Here is a 26,440-nt window from a genome sequence, read left to right as displayed (position 1 = left end):
GTCTCAACATCTGATCACATACAGGCACTGTCAGAACAGTCAGGGTTCGATGAAGCATGGCCTTCTTTGGACTCACTGGATACATTGGAGAGTAGAAGAAAGACACTCTTCTGGAAATCCACCATTTAGAAAATGCTGATAAATTCTTTTTCTCTTTTACTATTTTATTAGTTTATCAAAATATAAAATACGGAAGTACAAGAAAAAACGAAAATAATGGGAAAATAAGGAAGGGAAAGGGGAAGAGAAGAAAAGTGTAGGATGGGGGGAGAAGAAAAGCATTGACTTCCTATTCCTTTTGGTGCAGTAGAATAAGGTAGTAACATAAAACCTCAACTTTTTATTTTTATATAATTATATACACTAGCCATTTCTATAAAAATGAATCTAGCTAATTAGCAAAACCCAAAATCAAAGTATCATTTTTATTCAGTGTGACAGACTAGAAGTAACACTCACCAAGCCATCCTGATCCAGAGTTGGGGATGCACAAATCTGTCTCAGCACTGGGCAACACAAATCCAACCACAAAGACCTCTACTCCATCAGCCATTAGTGCCATTCCAAGGACAAAAAAGAGGGCCCACTGAAAACGTCCATGTCCACATTCTTGAATGATTAACTCATATTGCTGTGCTAGCTCTTCTTCATCAGCTTTTCTCTCTGTCTCTAATTCACATCGATCCTTGTAAACATCTGTGATTTGCTGTCCTAAAGCTGCAGTTCTATCTTTGTTCTGTGCTGTACTTGGGATTCCTTGATACTCTCCCTCATAAATCTCATCATCTTCATCATGTCCTTCAGTTGCTTCACTTGATCCTTCATCTTCATTTCCTTCTCCTTCATAATTTCTATCTTGGCTATAATAATCATTTTCTTCTTCAGCCTGGACTCTATTGTAAGATCTTTCAGTGTAGCCATCTTGAGCTCTATCTACTGCTCTATTTGCTTTCCTTACTGCCTGTTTTTTGGCCTCATTGGCAATATCCTGAGCTCCTTTTGCTAATAAAACCCTATTGTCCATCTCATAAGCTCTATCCATTGTCTATTTATCAAGATGTATTCGCTATAGTTCTGTCCAAAAAAGATACTTGTGCTGGATAACAGCTGCCAAAAACTCCAAACCACATTTAATTTTGAAACAAAACCTAAAAAGAAAAACAAAGTAAATTAACAGTTGTTTATGCTTAAGAAAATCACACAAAAGATTTAAAATGATTATTGCTTAAGAAATATCTACCCATTTCCCACAGGTTAAAACGTACTAATTTACAGATGGCTGGTGCTATATAGAAATGCTCCTGCACACAAAACAGACAACAGATGACATAGATAAAAAGATCAAGTATCATATTTATTTTTCTCTCAAAAGCACTGAATAACTTTCTGATCAGTTCAGAAGATCAAATTTCAGCATAGTTTAGAGGAAGTTTCTAAGGGAAGTTGTTTCTCTTCCAACCCTGTAACTTGCTTTCCTCCAGCGTATTTCCTTTGTTGAACACTAATCATTCAATCATGCAAATGCGAAGCTATATGTAACTCTCTCCCATCTTGCATACAGAACCCATAAATTTAGCATCTGTTCAGACTTGAGGTTTATTGCATAGCACATCAAGAACTTTCCCATTCACCTTACATTAAAAATATATGCCCATCAGTCTAAAATTAGATGTCAAATATACCGAAATGAAATCTAGTATGTATTTGATTTTTTGCACCATAAAATCAAGTCACACAGAGATTTCAGGTTGCATTATCCTTAATAATCATTACATGCTTAGTTATTTTGTCTAGAAGAGATTAATGACACTTGAAGACCAATAGAATGAAGGCAATTCAATTAGACAAAAAGCCAAACTTCTCTCCAAGGACTCTCACTTTAGTCCTAAATGCTGTTATCAAAATGATTTAGCAATTCTACTAAAAGGAAAAGGGATGGAATTGTCACTACACAGTGCCATTTTCCAATGATTAAGTGTTCACATATTCACTGCAGTACCCTCATGAATGGAATATCTTTGATTTAAAATCTGCCTGACATTGTTCCAAAACATCTCATGAAAATGATACTGCAAAAAGCCAGCCCCAGCAGCCTCAAGGGTTATATTTTATCACCTCTGTAAAGGCAATGGGATTTCATACATTCAGAACTGAAAACACAAAGACAGTAAAAGAAAGACGAGAATGGTATCTTTGCAAAATGTGTAATTATTATTGGGGGAGGGTTATTCCTTTGCTGTATCGGAGTCCATTTCTTTTTATTCATTAAGATTATTCAGTTCTATCTGGTGCAATCAAGTGATTAGAATGCAATTACAAAAATCTCCATAATTTATTTTAATCATCCTCCATATCATACAAGCCCTTAATATGAGAAGAGGCTCAGACACAAAACAGGTCCAAAGTGGCATCTGTGAACATTTGATTTAGATCACCTGTTTTTAGAAGAGAGACACTGAAACAATACTCACATAAATAAAGGTTTCTAAATAGTTAGGTGACCAACATTTGAACTAGGACTATTTTTCTACCAGAAGCATAAGGTACACATTATAGTCATTCTGTTTATAATGCTCTAGCCTTTTCCTCCTCTTTTCAATCTTACTTATAAATTACTTTTAGTGTTCTATTAATTTTCCTATTAATGTGATATAATTGATTGAGGCATGAAAACTGTTTAGAAAAACTAAAGCAAGAAAGTAATCTTCCTTTACTTTCTTGTTTTAGTTTTTCTAAACAGCTTTCATGCCTCATTCATTAATTCTTAATTAATTAATTATGAATATATTGACCTAATGGAACCAAACTGCTTGTAAACCAACCAGCCCAATAGAACCAAACATCTTATAATATCCTGGTGAGAAACTAGGGGCTGATAAGAGGGCAGTGACCCCCTTCCCTCCAGCTTCCCGGGAATGTATCCTGCAGCTTGCAGTAGGTATACTCTTTTAAGGACTCTGATTACTTTTCAACTAAATGGCTTTTGAGAAAGGATTAATTAGGACTAATTAATTAATATCCTCTGATCATTATTGATCACCAACTACTCTCTGAGCTCTAAAAAGCATCAGTACATATGATATACATATGTGGTTAGAAAAAATATTGGGCGAACAAGTGGATTTTAAACCTGAACTTTTTCTACTAGGCATTATGCCTGAAAAGACTAATAAGCAGAAATTATATTTAATTTTACACATCACCACAGCAGTGAGAATAATTTTTGCACAATACTGGAAGAATGAAGGATTGCCATCAGAAGAAGAAATAATCAGGAAAATACTGGAATGTGCAGAGATGGACAGATTAACTATGAGGTTGAAAGATAAAGAAGATACAGACTACTATCAAATTTGGAATTTATTTTATTCTTGGTTAGAGAAAAGAATGAAGGATTAGGAATTGAACATGTATTAGCTTAACAAACTCCAGACAACTTTGTTGATTGGAAAAATTAACATATGTTGATGAAAAAAATAAATAAAAATAAATAAATAAATAAATAAATAAAAAGCATCAGTAAACTTATCAATATTAAGTTAAATATTCAGGAATTTATATTCTGTGCTCCAGAGTAAATGCCCAAGAGTATCAGACTTAAAGGATAAATACCCAAGAAAACAAATAATTCAGCTATCTGCCACAATAGCACATATGGAAAGGATTATCAAATCTATAATTCAGTGATTCCTCTGTGGGTGTGTGTGTGTGCATGTGTGTATGTGTGTGTGTGTTTTCGAGTCAGTGTTGAGTTCTGGCCAGTCAAGAATCTGGCCAAGAATCTGCAGTTTTCTATTTGCTGTTGACTGTTTCCTAGGGCTGAGAGAGTGACTAGCTCAAGATTATCCAAACGGCTTAGTGCCTAAGGGGAAACTAGAATTCATAGTGTCCTTGTTTCTAGCCCGATGCTTTAGCCCAGAGGTCCCCAAACTTTTGGGCACCAGGGACCAGTTACGTGGAGAGAGGTTTTTCTGCGGACCTGAGGAGGGCTTGGTTTTGTATGCTGCCTGCATCCTGCAGATGGGGCTTTGCTTGTTTGTGCAGCCTGGTTGCTAGCATGCTGCGGCCCGGTACCAGTCCATGGACCCGGGGTTGGGGACCCCTGCTTTAGCCACTATAATTGGCTCTCAAATTCCTTACAGACTTTCTAGTTATATTTAATGTTGTCTATTTATATGATCATATATGCAGTTATATATTCATACATTTTCTTTAATCTGGCAGCATAACCAATTACAGAACTCATTGGTAAATATGGCGCATAACTGTGAAGCTCTTTCACTTTTGGAAAACTGAATTACTTCTATTCTACTTTATTTCAAATACATTAATGCTACTTCTAGAAAATCTGAATTTGTAAAATCATGCTCTGGAAACATGGCTATGGAAAATACATTCAAAGTTGCTTTGATTTTGCTTCTGAGCTTCTTTGGGAGTGATTAATGAAGAAGGCAGAGAGGCAGCTTGTTTTACTCAAAAATTTCTCTGATGAAAAGAATGAGGTATGATTCAAGATAGGCAAGATGATAGTTAAGGGATGGGAGGATATATCTTATCCTATCTATATTCTAATAAACCTGGAAGTTTAGTCTAGTACTTAGACTTATCTCTAAATTTTTGGTGTACACATAGGTGGCAATAATACTTAGCAATAATTTCCCATGTGAAATTAGAATATTGCACGAGAATCCGTTCTGTTCCACCACTACCCCTCCTGATATGATGTTACAAGTAACATCCCTTGTAAATTCCCATGGTAATTTAAAAGGGGCTTTTTTTCTCTTAGATAATGGTATGGAGTATTTATAAGTAGAATAGGTTGATTGCATGTGGAAATATGTTTGTTATACATCTCAACAACTCTCTTTTCAGTTTATTTGAAAAAGGGATAACAATAATTCTTTCACTAAAGACCTTTGGAATAATGCCACAATTCCTTAAAATTTTAAAAAGTGATTTCCAAATAGTTTCCTCTCTCTGATCTGGAAATATGTCTGCCCATATTTCTAGTGATTATTTCAGTGGATACAAAGGAATTGAATGACATGGAAATGTGTTCCTTAGAATGAATGATAATGTGAACAGAGTAAGCACATCAGGGAATGCATCAGTAGTTCTGTATATAGAAGTGAATGTTGCACTTGAAACAGACAAACTCCTTTTCTTTAGCTAAAGAAAATGGCTAAAGAATGGCTTCACTATTAAACAAAAAGGTTATATAAGAGACAGGCAGACATATAGCCAAATAATTCGGGTACAATGCTATTTACCAACTGATGATTTAATGTGATTTACTCTGATTTTATAGAAATTAACGATTGTTGGCAGTTTTCTTTCTCATATGCCTACATATTGAATCATCTGTACAATACACCTGCTTAACAAGGCCTTCAAAATACTGCTACATTTAAAATGAGAGTCTCTAAATGTATATGTAGTCTGTCAAATATATAGATAGTTTAAAATTTAGTCAAAGGTCTTCTGCAACAGAATTCAATTTAGAGTTAAAGCTGTTTTTTCAAGGTGGCTTTTATAAGACGAGATGGAAGATAGAAAGAGGAAGGAGCATTGGCTTACCTGAACACTTTTTCTCAGCATGATGATGAAGAATCCACCAATGGGTTATTTCAATCCTCCAGCCCAATCAGACTAAGTTGTCAATTTGTCATGCCCCTCCTTGTCTGGGACCTCCCAGTTTCATCGACGGCGTAGCCAATGCCAACAGTTTGACATGATGACTCTCAAAGCAGTTACCAGGAAAAAAACAACAAGATCCCAACACAGACCTAACTAACCTCTAGGAGGGAGGGCGTGGATTCTTCATCATCATGCTGAGAAAAGGCGTTCAGATAAGCCAACGCTCCTTCTCCAGCATGATGACTGAAGAATCCACCAATGGGATGTACCAAAGCTCCTGGAGTCCCTATGGGTGGGAGTCAGTTGGGGTCTGTGAACATGATGGTGTCACTATCTGCTATAAAATACGTCTACCGAAAGCGGCCTTAGCCGATGCAAACTTGTCTAAACGGTAATGTCTAATGAAGGGGGAAGGCGAGGAGCATGTCGCCGCCCTGCAAATGTCCTCAATGGATGCTTGAGTTGCCCACGCTGCAGTTGTGGCAGCACTGCGGGTGGAGTGAGCTGTCACATGACTAGGAATGGGCAGGTCAAGAGATACGTACGCGCTTGCGATACAGGCCCTGATCCACCTACCTATGGTGGAAGCTGACACCTTTTGGCCCATTGAGGAAGGCTGAAAGGAGACAAACAGGGCTTCTGACTTACAGAAAGGTGCTGTGCGCTTGATATAACAGTGCAAGGCTCTCCTTATGTCAAATGAGTGCCATTGCCATTCCAAGTCATGCGACGGGTGAGGACAAAAATCCGGGAGAATAAGGTCCTGTGCCCTATGGAACACTGTGTTTATTTTTGGAATAAATGAAGGATCTAACTTAAGAACCACTCTGTCCTTGTGAAATGTGCACAGGTCCTTTCTGATTGATAAGGCAGCCAATTCCAATATGCGTCTGGCAGAAGTAATTGCTATCAGGAAAGAAACCTTAAGTGACAGGTACCACAAGGAACATGTTCTAAGTGGTTCAAAGGGAGAAGAGGTTAGTGCCTGCAGAACCCGGGGTAGGTCCCAAGAGGGATACCTATGAACCGCAGGGGGTCTACTATTGGTGACTCCCTTGAGGAAAGACCGGATGGTAGGGTGTCGAGGCAAGGACTCTGACGAGTCCCAGGAAAGTACTGTGGAAAGAGCCGCTAACTGTCTACAGATAGTGTTGGGCGACAACCCTTGTTGACGCCCTCCAGTAAGTATTCTAACACCTTGGGAATGGTTACCTGTGACAGACTCACGTGATTTTTGTCGCACCAGCGACAGACGTTCCTCCACGTATGGTCGTAAATACGATTAGTCGCCGGTCTCCTGGCAGCCTGAATCATATCTATCACCCCTGACAAATATGATTCCCAAGTCAGGGTGCAGCGTTCAAGTGCCAGGCGGTCAACTGAAGCCATTGGGGTCTGGATGCTGAACATCCCCCTGCCTCAACCGTATGCAGTTGTCTGGAATCCTCCATGGGGCTGAGACGGAGAGGCTCACCAGGTCTGCAAACCATGGTCTCCTGGGCCAGTAAGGAGCAATAAAGATTACCTCCGCCTGCTCCTCCAGGATTTTCCTGATAACTGCTGGAAACAGAGGTAGTGGGGGAAAAGCATACAAGAGGCCTTGCGGCCATTGGCTGCATAGAGCATCTGCCCCCTCTGCTCCCTGAGAGGGGAACTGAGAAAAAAATCTGGGCAGCTGGGTGTTCCCCGGCGAGGCAAACAGGTCCACGATCGGACGACCAAATCTGTCCAAGATCTTCCTGAAGACATCTGGGGGTAACTTCCACTCCGAATGGTCCACTACCGACCTGCTGAGGAAGTCTGCCTGCCGATTCGCCTCTCCCAAGATGTGCTCAGCCCTGATGGAAAGCAGGTTGCTCTCTGACCAGGAGCCCAATGCTCGAGCCTCCGTCATGAGGGACTTGGACCGGGTGCCCCCTTGCCAATTCACGTGAGCTTTTGCAGCTACGTTGTCCATCAGAACCAGCACGTGTTGCCCCTTGACTACTGTGTGAAAATGTTTGAGAGCTAGGTGGATCGCTCTGAGCTCCAACCAATTTATGCTGTGCCTCAGGTCTGTCTGTGACCACTGACCCTGAGCCATCTGGGTTTGGAGGTGTGCACCCCAACCGAAGAAACTTGCGTCCATGGTCAAGCTGATGCGACTGGGCTCTTTGAATAGAGTCCCCTTGTGAATGGCCAAGGATGCCCACCAGCCGAGAGACACACCTGCCGAGGGATGTGCACCAACTGGTTGAAGGTACTGGTGTGTTGTCTCTGATACAGGAGCAGAAACCACTGGAGGGCCTGAGCATGTAGCCGGGCCCATGGCACTATCGCTATGCAGGATATCAGCTTTCCCAGGAGCTGAGAAAGAAGAGCCAATGAAACAGTCCTGCTCCTGCATACCCTGAATGCCAGGTCTCTGATGCTCCTGCTCCCCTCCTCTGACAAATACACATGACAAGAGTCCGTGTCTATTACCGCCCCCAGGTATAACAGGCGGGTCGAGGGAGTCGCCTGGTTCTTTTTGAAATTTATTAGGAATCCGTGGTCCTGTAGGGTCCTGATTGTGAGGGTCAAATCTGACTGGGCGGCTGAGACTGATTGTGACTGGATCAGTATGTTGTCCAGATAACACTGGACGCACACCGGGACCAATCTCAAATGAGCTGCCAGTACTGCCAGGATCTTGGTGAAGGGGTGGAGGAGAGGCCGAATGGGAGAGCTCTGTACTGAAAGTGGTGGTTGAGGTAACAAAACCGCAGATACCTGCGATGTTCCAGGAGGATGGGAATGTGCAGGTATGCCTCCTTTAGATCTATTGATGTTAATAGATCCCCTCGCCTGATACTGCTTAAGATGGAATGTAACGTCTGCATCTTGAACCTCCGGTATTGTAGGTGGAGGTTCAACCCCTTGAGGTTGAGGATTGCTCTCCATCCCCTTGAAGATTTTGGGACTACAAATAGGATGGAGTAAAACCCCAATCCCTTCTGGTTCAGGGGGACCTCCTCTATGGCCTTGATGCCCAGTAAGTGTCGAATGGCATCCTCCATGAGTCCTCTTTTTATCGGGTTTCTCATGGCTGGGCAAAAGACAAAATGGTCTATGGGTGTGGATTTGAACTCCAGGGACAGGCCTTCCCTTATGGTGCACAGAACCCAGGAGTCTGTGGTTGTGCTTTCCCATTGGTGGATAAAAATAGTAAGTCTTCCGCCAATGGGGGGAGTCCTCTCTGAGTCACTTGGCACGACGGAAGGGACAACCCCCTCTGCCACGAAAGGAAGGCTTATTCTGGGTTTGGTACTGGGATCTGTCCCTATAGCTCGTCCTGTCAAAGAAACGCTCTGCCCTAGGACCTGGGGGCCGGTAGGATTCTCCCGGCTCTGTTGTGGTTCCAGTCCGAAAGGACTGACAGTGACTGTAAGGGAGCAAACGCCTGTTAGTTCTCCTAGCCAAATGAGAAATGACCTTCTGTTTTTGCTTGTTTTCAATGAGATATGGAGTTAATGCCTCCCCAAATAATCTGCCACCCGTGAAGGGGGCAGTGGCCGCACGCCACTTGTGTTTGCTCTCAGCCCTCCAGCTTTTAAGCCAGAGTAGCCTTCAAGCGACCACGCTGGAAGCCATTGCCCGGGCTGAGTGTTTGGCCGAGTACAGGGAGACATCTGCCATATATTCAGATGTGGCTATGAGTTTGGTCAGATCCTGATGGATCCTGATCTCCTCCAATGGAATTCTATCCTGTAGTTGTCTAAGCCAGATAATGGATATCCTGGCAAAGAATGAGGTGGAAGTTGCCGCCTTTGCTGCCCATGCAGATGCCAGATGAACTTTGCATAAGGAAAATTCAGTTTTTTTTAATCCTCCGCCTTAAGGGCGTCTGAAACATCTGCCAGAAGACTGGCTGCAGAGAAAAGTGGGGCTAGTGATTCATCCACTTTAGGCACTTCCAACAAGTCTGTTAAATTATTTGCCATGTCCACAATCTTGCGCTCAGACACTCCTTGGGATGGCTGAGCTGTCATTGTCCCTGAATATTCTTCAGGAATAAGGGGGGACATGGGATTTGGAGGTGTTTGGCTACTGGCTCGGTGAGCAGAGGATTAGTGTCCTGATCTGAGGAAGTCTGTGGTGTTGGAGCCAGATCAGAGGTGAGCTTACCTGCTGCACAGGCCTGCACAGCAAGGAGGGAAAGAGAGATGCATTGAAGAGCTCTGCCATGGGCTGAGAATCATGTGTAGGCTCCTCACAATCTGACCAGCAGTCCACACCCTAGTCATAATCCGAGACATTGGAAGAATTGGATTCAGGAGAATGGGATGGGGAAACCATACCTGAACGATCCAATGGAGGTCGTGAAGAGATAGCTGGCGCAGAGGAAGGCCCCGGAATGGGGAACACTTGATGGTGACCCGATGATGCCATGGCTTGGAATACTGCCTGCGATATCCACGATTGGAGCTAGTCTGAAAAAGACGGCTCTAGCGGAGGCCGTAATCCCGCAGCAGTCAGTGTGAATGTAGCAGTGGATGCTGTTGACGGGCTGGGCAGATCGAGGTCCTCCCCAAACAGGGGTGGGCCTCCCTGACCAAAGGTCTGAGTTGAGACCTGCTGATGTACATTCTCAGGCGACCAAGCTCTCGATGTGGACGGTAGATGGGCTCCCGTCTCAGGTGGTGCGGAGATCGGAAGTGTATGACCATGTTCTGCTGACAAGCGTTGGGCCCGGGAGAATTGCTTCTCCAGGGCTCTGTGTGTTCGGTCGGCCTGCCTGCCTATCGCTTGCCTTGCTAGCCTTTCTGCCATATTTTGATTTGGCTTTAGCCTTACCTTTAGGCGCCTCAGGAACTGGCTCAGCTTGGACAGGGATGTGTCCAAAGGCTATGGCTCAGTGGGTTCTGCCATGTCGATCGAGATGCACCCCAGACGAGACTCTGGAACTGACTCACTCTGCAAGAGACACCAGGAGCCCTCCCGCAGAAGGACTGACTGCACGTGGATAAGCGTGAGCCGGCCCACTGGCAAACCTGGGCTCATGCTGGGCGCTCCGAAGTGCTCGGCGCCAAGGGCAATCCGTATACCAGGCCTGAGGTCGAAATGGTGACGAAATCACACGTGTCTCACAATAGTGGCAATGGTCAGGATCTTGAAGCAACCACTAGATGCAGAGTGGCAGAAACTCAGGCAAAGTATGGTGAGCAGGGCCTGATAGACCTTCGCTTCAGCAGTGATTCCACCAAATTTGTTGATTTTATGTCTTCAAATGAAACAATAGAATCTGAAACTAAAGCTCAATAGCAAATTTAGTTTAAATCTAGATGTAATTATGCATAGATATGTTGTATGTAGTATATATCAGTTATAACTGTGAATAAATTTTACATGCAGTCAATCACAAAATGGTGTCCTAGCCTGTGAGTGAATTCTGGGCGTTGCCCTATGGCAACAGAGCTAACAAAATGGCGGTGTTTTGAATCCAGAATGAAGGGGGGGGGAGAGGAAACGTATTCCTGTAACCAGGCTTTGAATGATCTACCAATAATTGCAATTTCAAAAGTTATTCAATCTTCAAAATATCGAATAAACAAGTTGTGCCTAACAGCTGTTAGGCGCGATCGGTCTGCCACTCCTAAACGAGGCTTCTTTTCCTTTAGTGGCAGCCGGAAAAAACTTTTTTTTAAAAAAAACAGAATCCTCCCCTGCAGCGCACTTCAAGCAGCTTACAGCTCTTGTTAGTTGGCCAAATAGGCTTCGATGAAGAACTGTAGGCCAGCGGACTCAAAATGGCAGCCGTTAACAAGAAGCTCCAACCGGGCCCAGTCAGAGAGGAGGCCATGTGGCCTCAAAATGGCGGCTGCTAGAGAGAAACTGCATCCGCTGCCAGGAAAATAGGAAAAAACTCAGTCCCCTGTTTAAACTAGGACGAAAAGAACACCACCCCACTCCTATCTAACAGATGAATTGGGGAAAAAAACTCAGCAGGCTGCTGAGTTTAGGGAAAAGCAGCTGCCCCCCCCTTCTATGGAGAGTAATACTACTCTCCCCCTGAAGGAAAAGGAAAAGGGCCAGACCTCCCAGAGAAGGGAACAATCAGAATGATATTCTCCTATTCTCCAAGAAGAATCCACCAATGGTTTATCAATATTTAGTCTGACCTGCTATCCAAATGAAGTGAGAGTCAAGTTATCACGTCCTCATGGGCGAAAGACTAAGATGAAACTGGGAGGTCCCAGACAAGGAGGGGCGTGACAAATTGACAACTTAGTCTGATTGGGCAGGAGGACTGAAATAACCCATTGGTGGATTCTCAGTCATCATGCTGGAGAACAGAACAGACTATGTTTTCAGGAAAAGTTAAGTTTCAGTTATCTGATAATATGAGATGTAGTCAAAATCAAAGAGATACTAATGAATGGGACACTGTAGAAATAAAAATAAAATAAAAAGTTTATATAATGACCTGGACCTAAGTATTGCGGTTCTGGCTAATGAAACATTCCAAAGAACCTCCAGGCATTTATTTTCCTAAAAGTCTTTTATTGTTACAAAATGCCGGCACAGGCACAACGGAGGGATGCTAGGATCTAAGTTCTCTTCCTCTGAGCAGTTAAATTATCAGCATGTTCCCTCCCTAAATTAGCCGTCATATCTCACACTATCCAATTAGTGTGAAGGTCAAATGTTTTCTTCCTCTTTCTTTCCCGGGCTTTACCCCCAATGCCCCTTCTGCTCTTTATTAACCCCATATTTACCAGACAATTCTGCATATTGTCAAAAGCAAGAATATACAATATTTGCAGCGTTGACAGTAAGACTGTTTGGGTAGGGGAACTGGAATGGAGTTGGGCAAAAGAATTGGAATCTCTGTGATCTGGAAGTGGTCAGAAGGTTGAAAAGGAGATCATATGATCCAGAGACATTGCAACCGTCATAAGTATGAACCACTTGCCAAGCATCTGAATTTTGATCATGTGACCATGGAGATGTTGCATGTGTGAAAAACAGTCATAAGTCATTTTTTTAGTGCTATTGTAACTTTGAACAGTCACTAAATGAACTGTTGTAAGTTAAACTACCTGTATGTTAATATCTGTCCTTTTCTGTAGTTAGATTATTTTCTGATCAAATTGCATATCAAGGTACTTAAGGTTTTTACAAGCAACTTTACTCATACCTAGCTAATTTCTGGAATTCAGAGACAGTTTATTTCAATGACTCCCTAAAGACACAGAAATTGATGTTATGTCTACATGGTACTGGATGAGATTGTGCCCACAAAGCTTCTTTCCAGTCATTGATTCAGTGGACCTTCCTGTGTAACTGTACACTATATACTGCTTCAATCAGGTTAGTGTATATCCTCTGACATTATCAAGAAAAAGTCTTGTTGTGTTACAGTCAATATGCAAATTCTTTTTTTTAACTATACCATGAAAGAAGTATTTCTAAATTCATTGGGAAATGGCCATCTTTATCATTCTTATTAAAATCTATAGTAAGGGTGAAATGACTAAAACTAGAATAATAGATTAATCTTTTTTTCAGCAACAATACAAAGACACCAAACAAAGTATGTTAAATAATACATTAAACTGAATATATAGTGCACATATTCCATTAGTCACAAACTAAATATTTTAACAACTTAAACAGTTGGCTGTATTTAATTAAGTTACCCAAGCCTTGCTTTGTGTACAGGCAGTCCTTGACTTATGACCATAATAGAGCCTGGAATTATAGTCATCATAAGTCATGCCAATTGCATTAAGTGGCTCATCATGTTACTGACATTATTTCTAATGTAATAGTTCAAACTTTTCTCATCTTTTGATCACTATAATTTCTTCAGCTTTACAACATTCCTTCTTTCAATCTCTGCCCACTTTTCCCAAATAACTATATTCTTGGCTAATTAAATTACAATGATGATGTAGCTGCCTACTAAGACATGCAGCCTATTTGCCTCGTGCCATTTAATTAAAAAGCACCAGAGAGAAGACAAATGTTTGTCACCCAGGAATTCAGAAGATCCTGAGATGTTTCCCAGCATTATTACCCCCAGATACACAGATCCCTAGATATACTGGACTCCCATTAGGTAAGACAGGAGTTTCATTTCCAGACATTTGGAGGGAGTTTGCTAACAAAGGTTGGGTCAACAACTAAGTTGCTTTTCTAGATAAAAAAGCCAAAAATCAAAAGCTTGATGGAATTAGCCTATAAATTTTAATTAAGTAATCCATCCTCAATAATACAGAGATAAAAGTAATTACTAGGATCAATCAAGCTTTAACACAGAACAGCAGCAGTTTTTAATTTTAAAAACAATCATCCCAGAATTCCTACTCCTACTTTTTGCCTTGCATATGATGGTTTATCATATGCTTGGGAGCAATTCTCTGCACTGATAAAATGGGTAATTAAAATATAGTCCATTTGAGAATTGATATTCTAAATACAGTATCAGATGAATTCATTCTCTCAGCAATGGTGTATAATTTTTTTAAAAAATGAGCACACACACACACACACACTGAAATAAAATATATTTTAAAGAAACATTCAAGTGAAAAGAACCTGAAGTTTGGGTCAGAACCAATAGCAGATGACCAAGATATTCAATTTAATGGGCATCATTTGTAAAAAAAAAAAAAGTCTCAAAAATATATTTACAAACTTCAAATTTATACTTATCTTTTGGATTTTATAAGCCAGTGAATCCTTTTGAAACTATCTATGTGGATTCCCATGAACAAGAAGTATGTATTGCTGAATAGCTGCAACTTTATTAGGTGATTTTATTGTAAGCAAAGTGCTTCATTTCTCAGTACATTCTTTTAAGAATATGTCTTCCTGTCAAAAAAATTAGCAATTTCTTACAAGTTTTAATTTCTCCCCTTTGACAATTTGGCATTTTCATAACTAGTTACAGGTACTGTTCTTGAATTAAATCACTTCTGCTTCTAAGCAGCCCGTTGGATTGGAAAAAAAAAAAAAAAGGTGTCTGGATATAATTCACATTCACCATTTTAAAAAAACCTTCTTTGGTACAACTGTAGACATCATGATTATCTGCAAATCATAGAAGCATTTCCTCATCAATATTGTTCCCTGTATGTCACAGATAAGGTGCACTGTATTGTTATCAACACCTAATTTATACAAGCTCACAGAAACCAAAGCCTCTACAATTCAGGAAGCTCTCGGAACAATTCATCATTCATTGTTGTTGCTATTGCATTCTTTTAACCTAAGTAGGTGTACTTGATTCATAATAGCATTATGAATTTCTTTATGAAAATATTACTCATTTGTTTGTGGATCCTTGTTTCAAGAGTCAGTGTTTAGGTATTAACTACAAGATGTGACACAAGAACATTGATTTCAACCTCAGGAACACAAACCAGAGCAGCATTTTTTTTAGCCCCAGACTTTTTCACCCTGACACCAGCCTGATGTGCTGAACTAAAGCAATCATTCTAAGGTAGACTGAGTGAAATGGGGTTGTTCAATGCCCATGGAGATTGTCAGGCTGAAGAAGGCTGTTTACTCAGATATTGCCTATGACAAAGGAAAATAGCCTTAGAAGATACCTTCCAATCAGTCATTCTATATTTACCATATAACATTAGAGAATTAAAAATGTCTGTAAACCAAAATCTCACCATGAAGAATTCTTTACAGTTGTTTTGCCCCCATGGACATCCATTTTTGCATCTGGTAAACGGGAGCAAAAATGTCCTTAACATGATTTTATCACTATCTGTTTAGAGAGTACTTCAGACAATACATTATCTTAAGTGTACTATAATTCTACTCGTTTTTCTACCTTTAGGCATCTTCAAAGCATTTGATAGATTGGAATGCAAATTTCTTAAGAGTCTGTTACTGGAAATGGGATTTATATTTAATGATATTGCTATAATCAATCAATTATATTCACTACACAAGCTGTAATCAGAATCAGTGAAGCAGACACAAAGGTCTTTTAGTACAGAGGTACTAAACCAAAGTGACAGCTTTCTTCTTATTTTATTTAATCTAATTATTATCACAAAGTATTAAGAGTAATAAAAATATTTATTCCATATAATTAATTTGTTTAGAAATGATACTCGTTTTTCTTCAAAATCCTAAGAACACAACTATTAAAATCTGAAATAAATAAAGTTCCCACAGAAACAGGTCAAATTTAACAGTTTATCAACTGATTGCTATGATAATAAACACTGATCAAAAGCATCTACTTTCCAGATAGGTTTACATATTATGGAGTCATTATTATAATTCTCTTGCAAAAAATCAACATAGAATCTTGTTGGAACATCTAAGTTGGCAAAATAGGCACAATAAAAACAATTCTTCCTAAATTTTATTGAATTAAGACTTATTCTTAAATAGTTTCTGTTTATTTATTCATGGCATATACATTTTTATGTGGCATAATACGTTCACAGTTTCTGAAAAATGAAAGTGAGAATGCTGCGCCTCTTTAGGACTGGAATGGGACAATCTGCCATGGCCAACTCACCACAGCACAACTCAACATCACAGGACGACTCGCTGCAGAACAATTCAATTTCATTTATTTAAAATAATTTTTAATATATTTTAATTGTTGTCATTCATTTTTCATTTTGTCCCTCCTTTGGCATCCTTTCTTTAATGATTCTATTCCACTATTTCTTTGATTTTAGTGTAACTCTTGTCCCACGGTAAGTTGGCCTATGGTCAGTTGGCCATGGCAAGTTGTCCCACGGCGAGTTGGTTACCACAACAGGTTGGTTGTGGTAAGTTGGCCATGGTGAGTTGGTGGTGGCAAGATGGCCGTGTTGAATTGTCATAGCCCCTTTGGGACATGCATACAGCATCACAACATACATAGAAAAAGACACTGCTTGCAGATTCCCCATGGCTAGTGGGAGAATACTGGGAGTTGAAGTCCATACATCTCAAGTTGCCAAAGTCTATCCTGTATTAATGATTCAAGTCTCTTAACAGTATATAAAGATTATTGACAAAAAATCCCATACAGTATTTATAAAATGGAGATTTGTTTGTTCCTATTGGCAGTGTATTCCTATTCTCTCCTATTCTCTTTTAATTATAAGTTATTACAAACTGAATGAAGTTGGCTTTTTATTATTTATTATAATAAATTTAGAAGGTACATACTAAAAATGTCCAGTCATTTAAAACAGGTAATACAAGAATATTTTTAAATCAACTATTCAAAACATCAGCAATAAAAAAGAATGTAAACAAAACATGTTGCTATACGGAAAGTTCTATAGATTTATATTTCTATTATTCATTTTATTCTGAGACTAATTCTTGTGTATTTGAATTATTATATAAATGCAGTTAAAATATTTTTACCCATCCATTTTTTTGCCCAAAGAAACCCAATTTGCTATGAAATAAATTGAAACTGACACAAGAAAATGGCATCCACCATTCTTTATTCTATAATCCATACAGCAAATACATTGCTTTTAGTGTATCTTAGGGTATTCTTGTACATAATAAAACAAATAAAAATGACATGGAAATAATTATCGGTCCACTAACCTAGTATTTTATAGCACATTCTTCTGAGGCCATAATTTAATCTGGCACTTTCTGTAGCTCTGAATGCAACTTCTAGACTTCTCAAATGGAATTTGTCCCAGTCTTCTTGAACAAACTGCTCCAAATGGGTAAGGTTTGATAGGTTTCTTCTCTCAATTGTGAGTTTCAGCTCTTTCCATAGATATTATTTTGGATTCAGATCGGAACTCATAGCTGACCAGAACAGTTTAATGTTTGCTTTCAACCATTCTTGGCTTCTCTTAGATGTATGTTCTGGATTATTATCCTGCTGGAGGACCTATGACCTGCAACTGAGACAGGGCATTAGGCTTCACTCTAAAAGCCTTGACAATCTGATTTCATTATGTCCTTCACACATTCAAGGGGCCCAAACTCAGAGGCAAAAAAAGTAACCTGAGTGTTTTTTAAAAAACAAACAAAAACAAAACAAAACAAAAAATTTCCTTCTCTGATCATAGAACTGCTGTGATTTACCAAAAAGCTCTAGATGTTGTTTAATCTACCCAAAGAACATTCCCTCAGAAAGACTCTGGCTTGCAAACATGCATTTTTAGCAATCTTGAGTCTGACTTTTTTGTAAATGAGAAGGGGTCTTCCTGGGTCTTCTACTAAAAATACCACTTTCAGTCAGACAGAAATGGATAGTGCAACTTGATAGTGTTGTACCTTGATCTTGGAAATCAGTTGGGATCTGTTTTGAATTTTTTCCTTAGTTTTCTCATCCACCATTCAAACTATCCTTTTGCACAACCTGGAGTCATTTTTCCTTTTGCAGTCATATCCAGGGGTCTTAAAACGTTTTCATAATGACAACTGTGCTCACAGGAACATTGTTTTCATTCTCTTATAATTATTTGCTTTTCCCTTTGACTTTGCTGCATAAAAGGACCCAAAAACCCCGAGTACCGTACTTTTCTCCATTCAAATAGTTTGAGTGACAATGAAGTTGAATACATTTGTGATACTAATTAAATTAAATAGTCTGCTTAAGAGATCACTGAAATCCAATAGCATATTTTACTCTAAGAGCACCAAGTTATCTCCATACCAATTTCATTTGTTTTGCTATTTATAAGAACATGTTAAGTCATACATCAAAAGCAAAGTGTCTGCTCTTAGACTTTTGACAGTTTTAACTTATTTCATGGCAAATTGGGATTCTTTGAGAAAAAGTGGAGATATGCCAATATTTTTGGCCACATTCATATTTAGTGCTATTTATAAAAAAATGAGTAGCTTTTAGCACAATTTGTTGGAAAAACAACAAAAATGCCATATAGTACCCTACTGTACAAAAGTCATAGACCACCACTCTCTTTGTTGTTTTAGTAAAGTTTTAATTACCATCCATAATCAATCTTTGTATTAAGATTCAAACAGGAAATATGTACACAAAATTTAAACAAACACAATTTTCAGGTGATCACATACTGACGCTATAATATTCAGGTCTGGACTCTGTGAAGGCCAGTCCATGACTTTCAGTTCTTTATCAGCCATTTTCCTCATTAAATATGATTTCACTTCAGTAGCATTGTGCTTGGGATTATTATCATGCTGAAAAATAAACCCAGTCCCAGTCAGGTGCTTTCCAGAAGGAATGGCAAGATGAATTAAAATCTGTCTGTACTTTTCAGCATCCCATCAATGTGGACAATATCGCCAACACCACAGACAGAAATGCATCCTGTTTCCCCATGCTTCACTGAAGGCCACAAGCGCTTATTCATCCATCTATCTCCATTTCTTCTTCTAACATGTTGTCGACAATTTGACCCAAAAATTTCAAATTAGGATTCATTACTTCATAATAACCTTTTCCACTGATCCTCAGTCCATATCTTAGCCTTTTCATGCTGTAACCCTCCTGCAAAAGTGGTTTCTTGGCTGTTACCCTTCCACAAAGACCTTCTTGACCAAGTTTCACCTGACTGTAGAAGGGTCAACCTGGATTCCCGACAAAGCTGCCAGATGCTGAACCAGGTCCCTGCTGGACTTCCTCCAGTCTCTTAAAGAATAAATTCTGAAAAACTTCTCATCAGAATTTTATTAGCAAGCTTCCAATGAATTACACTCATACAACATGTGCATGTGTGGTCAAGCATGTCTTGCACAAACCTGGTGTAATATACCTTTTTGCACAGAAGTCATTTTGGCTCACATAGTAGAACACATACAGGTATTAGCAATGACTGTACTTAGGGTTCCATTCCATTTAGGTTTATGGGAGCTGTGTGTCTACAGTTGCTCAAGTGTATGGGGGGGGGGGTCACACTATATGGCCTATGAAAGCTTTTTTTCCTCTTTTTGAATACTGCATACAAATTTCCTGCATTTTCTAGTTGTATTCTAATAAGGAGACTGAAATATAATTATATATGGTCATTATACACAACAGATCTAATGGTGGCCTAAGACTTTTGCACAGTACTGTGTATAATTTAGATTGGTTAAACAATAGTCTTGTTTAGTTTTAATACTAAAATATTATTTCAATATGTGAGTGCATTTTCTTGCTATTTTTAATTCTATTTTCTCATTTTATATGAACTGAGACAAATAGTATTTAGTTAAAATAAACAAAACAATTTTAAACAGTGATGCTGAAATAAATAAGTCAAATGAAACCTCAAAATTTCTTTTCAATTCAACATAATTTGAATATGAACCCCAATGACTTCCACCAAATATTCAGCTATTTAAAACCTAAATGTAATTTTCATAAAATTCCATCAGAAATTCTCAAATCTACCACTCTGGAAAGTCAGTGGAGCTAAATGATTCTGCATTTGTTTTTGTGAAGCATTTTCTAATGTCAATGTATAGTAAGTGTTTAGAACAAATATTACTCAAAGTTGCCTCCTGACAGAATACAGTCTGATTTTAAATCATAGGTATTAATTTAGTAACCCTAAGACCAAACATGCTACTTTACTCTAATTACATCCAGTTTCCAGTCTATCCCTGTTAGTTATCAATTCAACCTTGGCAAGAGAGATCTGCCCTTTCTGGTCAATCTTTTATAGGAGAAGACAAACCATGAATGCTCAATTTAGATATGACCCTGCTCGCTACTTCCTGATCAACTATTTTGATCAGTCAGCTAAGAGATTGTGAAGAGCACTTCTTGTATTGAAAGAGGGGGGGGTCAGATTTTTCCTATAATTATATTTGCCCATTCGTAGGAGACCTTTAGATTACCTAGAATTGAAATCAGCCCAAGAAAATAATAGTCTTTGCACCTCAGCACAATTTTGCTCCTAATTGCTGCTTGTTGTTTTTGCTGTTTCTCCCCTCCAGCAATTTTTCTATCCCTCCTTTCTCCAGTTTCCTTTTCTTACTCCATGTTTTCTTTTCTTAGTTCTCCCTCACTGTTGTTTCAAGCCTATATGTCCCATTCCAAGTTTTAATCTCTCCTTTTTGCTAATCCTATTTCAAGGCCCCCAGTTTTCACATTGATTTCCAAGCTGGCTGATTGGTTGATCTTTGCTTGTATATTAACCAACAGATCTCCCAATAGTTTATGGACATCTTAACAGCAAAGGAGAAAAATGCCAAGCTTTCAATGAATTGTTTTCTTGCTGCTGTAATCACTAATCCAAAGATGTATTTGCAATAGCTATAGTGTTAACTTTTCTTCCTTGCTCTAAAGAGTGTCACTTCCCTCTACTCTGAATTGATATTTTGGTTCACACAAAACTCTAATGTCATTGTGACTTAATTGATTTTGCCTTAGTAAGTTGTATGAACTCAGATGTTATGGTTTATAAATCATTATTTATTACTTCAACCATTCTCAAATTCAGCCATCTAATTTAGTCTATAAATCTGGTTAAGCAAACTATGGCTTAGTCAAGTGTGATATATAAACCCAATCAATGAATTGCCCAATGCTGCAAGGATATGGGGTTAAAGTTAATTAGCACTTGAAGCAAGGGACTAATTATTTTGGTAAGGTAGTAACTTTAATTATCAACTGATGTTTTATATCTTCAGGCAATCATATTTTACACATTTTCCCTTGATTTCCTAACATTTTATTTTTATTTAAGAGTAATTTTTCTTCCTTCTTGAAATTATTTTCACAACCAGCATGCAAAATGATAGATTTCTCCTCACTACTCTTTTCTAGTTTAGCCTGTCCAATTATAGCCAGGAAATTCTATCAAACTAAGAACTGCAAGATTATTTTTATTTTCTGTAGGATGAGAAGACATTGCTATTTTATTAGTTTGTGCCATCTATTTTGAATGTTAATACATCACTTAAATCTGTGTTTGGAGCGCAAGTATTTTCTAATTCCTAAAATTCAAATTCAATGTTAGTAATAATAGCATAAAAGATCTATTGAGTGAATTAATGAAACAAGAAAAATGTCAGTATTAAAATGCATACGTAGAAATATACAGTGCATGAGCAAATTTTATCCACAGCATTCAAAGTCTGATAAATCAAGGATTTTTATAATTATTATTATTATTATTATTATTATTATTATTATTTGAAATCTGAGTTTCTTCAATTGACAACACTCTCAAATTAATGTACATTTTAACTATAAATGTATTAGATTCAACTTCTTCAGATACGTCATTGTTTTCTACTTTATACTGCAATGGAAAACTTTTCTCTGAAGGACAATATTATATCAATCTCCAAACCCCAATGTCCCCTTCCTTTTATAATCCTCCCAAAGGTTAGAAAACTGGCAACTATTTCACTAGTGCAAGTCTTTGTTGTTTCAGCATAAAATGTAAAGACAAATTAATTTTATTTGGAAGATCCATCTTTAGAGATGTAGGCTAAAGGGCCATTTAATTACTATTCGGTAGGTGTTACCTCAGCTGATTTTCTTTGATACTTTCATTTGGATTTGTTTTATTTATCTATTCTGAATACTCACAGAGAACCATATTCTAAATATTTCTATATAGGTTGCAAGGGCACGAGACAGGCCTTCTATTCATATGCTTTCTACTTCAGAAATAAAAAAGAATTTCACAAACCAATCTGGTGTTGCTTTCTTTTGGTCTTTTTGTGTGTGTGTGTTTGCAACTTTAGAATGGGCCAGTGAAATTTCACATCAGAATTCCTGATTCTGACCAGAATATCAGCTTTACTGTTTGCGCAGTTAACATATATTAGATTTACATTCTTCCCAGTTTAAAATATCTAGCACAGACAATAAAGAATTTAAATACAGCCACTTCATTCTTAAGTTATCCAAACTAGTAGTTTTCCTATCTTTCAAATATCAGCTTTCTCTTGAGTATAGAATATCATACAAATAATTTGCAGACAATCTTTCTTTCTAAAAAATATTACAACAGTTAAGATATTCTGGTAAATGCTTTTTTTGTTAAAATGAATAGTCTTACTGGAGTTTAAAAAAGAGATTTTTAATAACCTCTTACTAATTTGCTTATCTGATTTACTGATCAAGAAAATACCTAGTAAAAATATTTTTATTAATGGTTCATCAAAGAGCATGCTGTAAGGTTGCCTAATTGATATCCTTCACAAAATACACATTTGATTGCCTAGTGCTTACAACTGCTGGGTTGCAATGCATAAAATTAAAAGTTACATGCAGCAATTGTAAAAAAAATGATTTTTTACTGATAGGCATACATTTTATGAAGTACATTACTAAAGTTTGCTCCCATATTTAATCTTGCATCCTAAAACAGATTTTTTAAAACGTATTTTTATCTTAAGAAGAAGTACTACAAGCTGGCATACAGATCTCATTGTTCTTAATACCCTTGACTCCTTGAGCATAAGAATTTAATATATCTAATGCTCTTCATTTATAGTATAAACATTTTTACTTAGCCTTTTAAAGCTACACACTATTACTCAGTTAAACTAGTTACCAATTTCTGATCTATTCTAGGATATTAAATGCTATCAGTGACATAACAAAGGCTGCATAGCTGAAATCTCACCTTCCTATTTGCAAATTCATTTAATCTAATAAATGTGTTTGATTAAATAAGCACTAACATTCAGATTTTGATAAAGTGGTTTATATATCCTGCTATATATATAATCAATGACAGCAAACTTAATTATATTGAATGGGATTTTCCATTAAGATTCACAAGGTTAGGATCAACCTAGATACAAGGTTATAAAAATCTTGCAGGATTTACTTGGAAGTTTTAATAAAATCAGTCAGGTTGTTTTCGATTAAGATTTGTGTAGGATTAAAAGGTAACACTGCAACAGTTTTAATATAATTTTAATTTTTCACCCAGCCTTAACATTACACAACATCATTATTTTGTCCTTCATTATGTCAATTTATCATGTTCTTCTGTGCTTCTAGCTTGACTACCTTTTCATGCGCACTAGGCTTTGCTTACAAAAATAGCCTCCCATTCTGTCTTCTGAACATTAGCTTCAGCTATTTTTTAAAAAATATATATCCATTATAACCCCCACACTTATATGGAGAAATAAGATACATTTAACAATATACCAATCACTGTGATTGCACATTGTTATACACCAAACCGCAGCTAAAGTCTTTCTGGATGTTTTTATTCTTTCATGTGTCCAAATTAATGAAGAAATCACACATTCATATAAATTTCCTGTAAAAAAAGAGATTTTGAAATAGGAAAAAACCCCAAAGTGTTCAGTGAAAATCTAGGAAACATATTTCAGGCATAGCCTAAATTAATAAAGATGGAAAAACTTAACACTCTAGCATTTAACTTTTTGCTTCCCTTTGCCACATAATTTCATTTGTATGCAGTCATGACATTTACCAATGAAATAAACTTGCAATATGTTTGCTGTTTAGTTTCCTTCTTATTGTAAGGTTCTTACAGTCATACATACTATTTTAATGTTTAGCAATTCCTTTCCAAGTTAAATACTGTTGTTCATTAAACACACAAATACTGATCTGTTTTTTATGCAGACAGATGTTAGAATATATCACCAAATATTCATTCATTTTTCTTCAATCATTCTAGGGAAGGAAGCATACTTTTTCTAGTGTATGTTAAATATTATTTTTACTTTAGGTTAAAATATCAGCTTATTTTAAAAAGAAAAGCACGTTGATTCATTTCCAATGAAAAACACCCAACATATGGGATTGTGATGTTGTGGCAGCCTTTCTCTAAATAAGGACATACTGGATCGTGTCAGCTCCCTGCACTGCAGTGCTGTTCAGGCGAGAAAAGGTAGGCACCACAAGCTTGATGGAGATTCCTCTTAATGTTCCGTCCTTTCTAGAAACACCAATAATTTCTTGGGGGGGGGGGAGCAGAAGAAAGTGGAATCTCCGTAGAAGAGTGGGGATCAAACAGGGATTCTTGCGCTTGAAATTCCGGTGTAGCATCACCACAAAATGCTATGCGGAAAAGAACGACACTGGGTCCTACTGATCACCGAAACTTAAAGCCAAGTATCTCAGCTGTATAGCTGCGTGGGAACTCCAGTCCTGCTCCTCGATCCTCCCTGACACGTCAAAGCGGCAACCCCGAGTGAGCCCACCCATCCCCACTCCCTGTCAGCTTGCAGGGATTAATTTCACGCTCCCCGGGCGCACGGAGGAAGGGGCAGGATTCCCTGTAGCGGCTACGCGGCGCCGCACGTGCCTGCGAGTTCCCAAATGCCACCCGTCTGCTCCCCGGAGCTCTCCCCAAGAATACTCGGTCTGCCTCGGGTAGCCCTTCTTCCACCCACCCCCGCACCCCCACTCACCCCCCCACCCCCAAATCCACGCAACCTTCTCGAGCTCTGCCTTTATTGCCACTGCAGCTCCACACGCCAAGTTGTGAAAAAGGAGGGAGGGTTGGGGAAAGGGCGCCGGAGGCAACCAACCGCACACGACTAAGTTGCCTCTCAATTGTGCGTCAATTTAGTCGCCAATCGGCGACTAAAGTCATAAATTAACCACCTCCACCGTTTGATAGGAGATGAACTGCAAGCCAACAATTTTGCAAGCTTCCGAGAGACGGGGGGGGGGGGGAATCTTGCAGATTCATCCTAAAGAGAGAGAGAGATCTAAGGTCGCATGTGTGTGAGAACTGTGTGAGAACGTGTGTGTGTGTGTGCGCGCGCGCGCGCTCAAGCCCTTTGCGAAGCCTCAAGGCTTTCCCCATCCAACGTGCTGCAAACCCGGCTGGATTTTCTGCAGCCACCCGGCACGTTTTGCGCTGTCTTCGCCGCCGCCGCCACTCTCATCCAGTTTTTTACCCCGCCTTTCTCTCCCCCCCCCCATTGCCACCCGCTTGCCCTCCCTAAAAAGTTTTCTCCCCCCTCCAAGTTTCGAGGAGGGGGGTTAATTTTCTGAAAAGAAGGCATTGTCCATCAAGACTTCGACGACTCCTCTAAGCTGTGATTTCTCCCTAGCGGTGCCGGACAGAAAACCCCCCCCCCAAAGGAAGAGACTGCAGTAGGACCGCAAACGCCACGCCGCTTCACACTCCCTAAAGTCCCGCGGAACTCGCCCAAACTTCTGCGCCTAAGAAGCTTGACTGCCGCCGGTCAAGCAGCACCTCCCCCTCCTTAAAGGACCTTCGGGAAAAGTACGAAGAGAGCCCCGTCTCCACATCTGACGGGGGAGAGGAGAACTCTCCCCAAAGTCCCTGGCGGCAGAGGCGGCGTTTCGAGTGGAAACCCCACTTACCCGCTGGAAGCGCAGCCCCCGCTGCTGTTTCTGCCTCTTCGCCGACCACTCGGAGCCCTGCGTAAGAGCGCTGCGGCTTGCTCGAGGTAGCAGCAGATTGGACTTTTCCCCCCTCTTCCGTCTTCTCCTCCTTGAGGAGGAGCCTGGCGGCGTGACCGAGGCTGAGGAGGGGCGGGAAAATAGCTGCGCGGATCCCCCGGCGCCGCGCGCGTCCCCTGCGCTGCAGTGATGAAGCGCTTTGCCAAGGAAGGCAGAGAGTCTCTCTCGGCGGGGCGGGAGGCGAGATCTGGGATCGCAGGCTTGGGAGACTGCGACGGCCGGGCGAGCCGGCTCTCTCTTGGCTGCTTGGAGAAAACAGCGGGAAAGCGGAGGAAGAAGGAGAAGGAGAAGGAGAAGGAGAAGGAGAAGGAGAAGGAAGAAGAAGAAGAAGAAGAAGAAGAAGAAGAAGAAGAAGAAGAAGAAGAAGAAGAAGAAGAAGAAGAAGAAGAAGAAGAAGAAGAAGAAGAAGAAGAAGAAGAAGAGAAGAAGAAGAAGAAGAAGAAGAAGAAGAAGAAGAAGAAGAAGAAGAAGAAGAAG

General features: G+C 39.4%; 1 protein-coding gene across 2 annotated transcripts in view; it reads right to left on the bottom strand.

The window, feature by feature from the left end:
• The window catches only part of SV2C (synaptic vesicle glycoprotein 2C), a 68,935-nt gene extending 42,943 nt beyond the window's left edge, over positions 1–25,992 (bottom strand). For both annotated transcript variants that reach the window (XM_039364040.1, XM_039364042.1), the window contains exons 1-2: positions 25,865–25,992; positions 460–1,148 (exon numbers count right to left, since the gene is read on the bottom strand). In XM_039364040.1, the coding sequence (XP_039219974.1) occupies positions 460–1,042 (583 nt within the window). In that variant the 5' untranslated portion in view covers positions 1,043–1,148; positions 25,865–25,992. The remainder of the gene's footprint in view (positions 1–459; positions 1,149–25,864) is intronic.
• Between the last annotated feature and the right edge of the window lie 448 nt (positions 25,993–26,440).

This window comes from Crotalus tigris, unplaced genomic scaffold (genome assembly GCF_016545835.1).
Source record: "Crotalus tigris isolate CLP2741 ecotype Arizona unplaced genomic scaffold, ASM1654583v1 scf7180000019642.961951, whole genome shotgun sequence".
NCBI classification, from domain to species: domain Eukaryota; kingdom Metazoa; phylum Chordata; class Lepidosauria; order Squamata; family Viperidae; genus Crotalus; species Crotalus tigris.
This window is presented reverse-complemented; position numbering and strand designations above follow the sequence as displayed.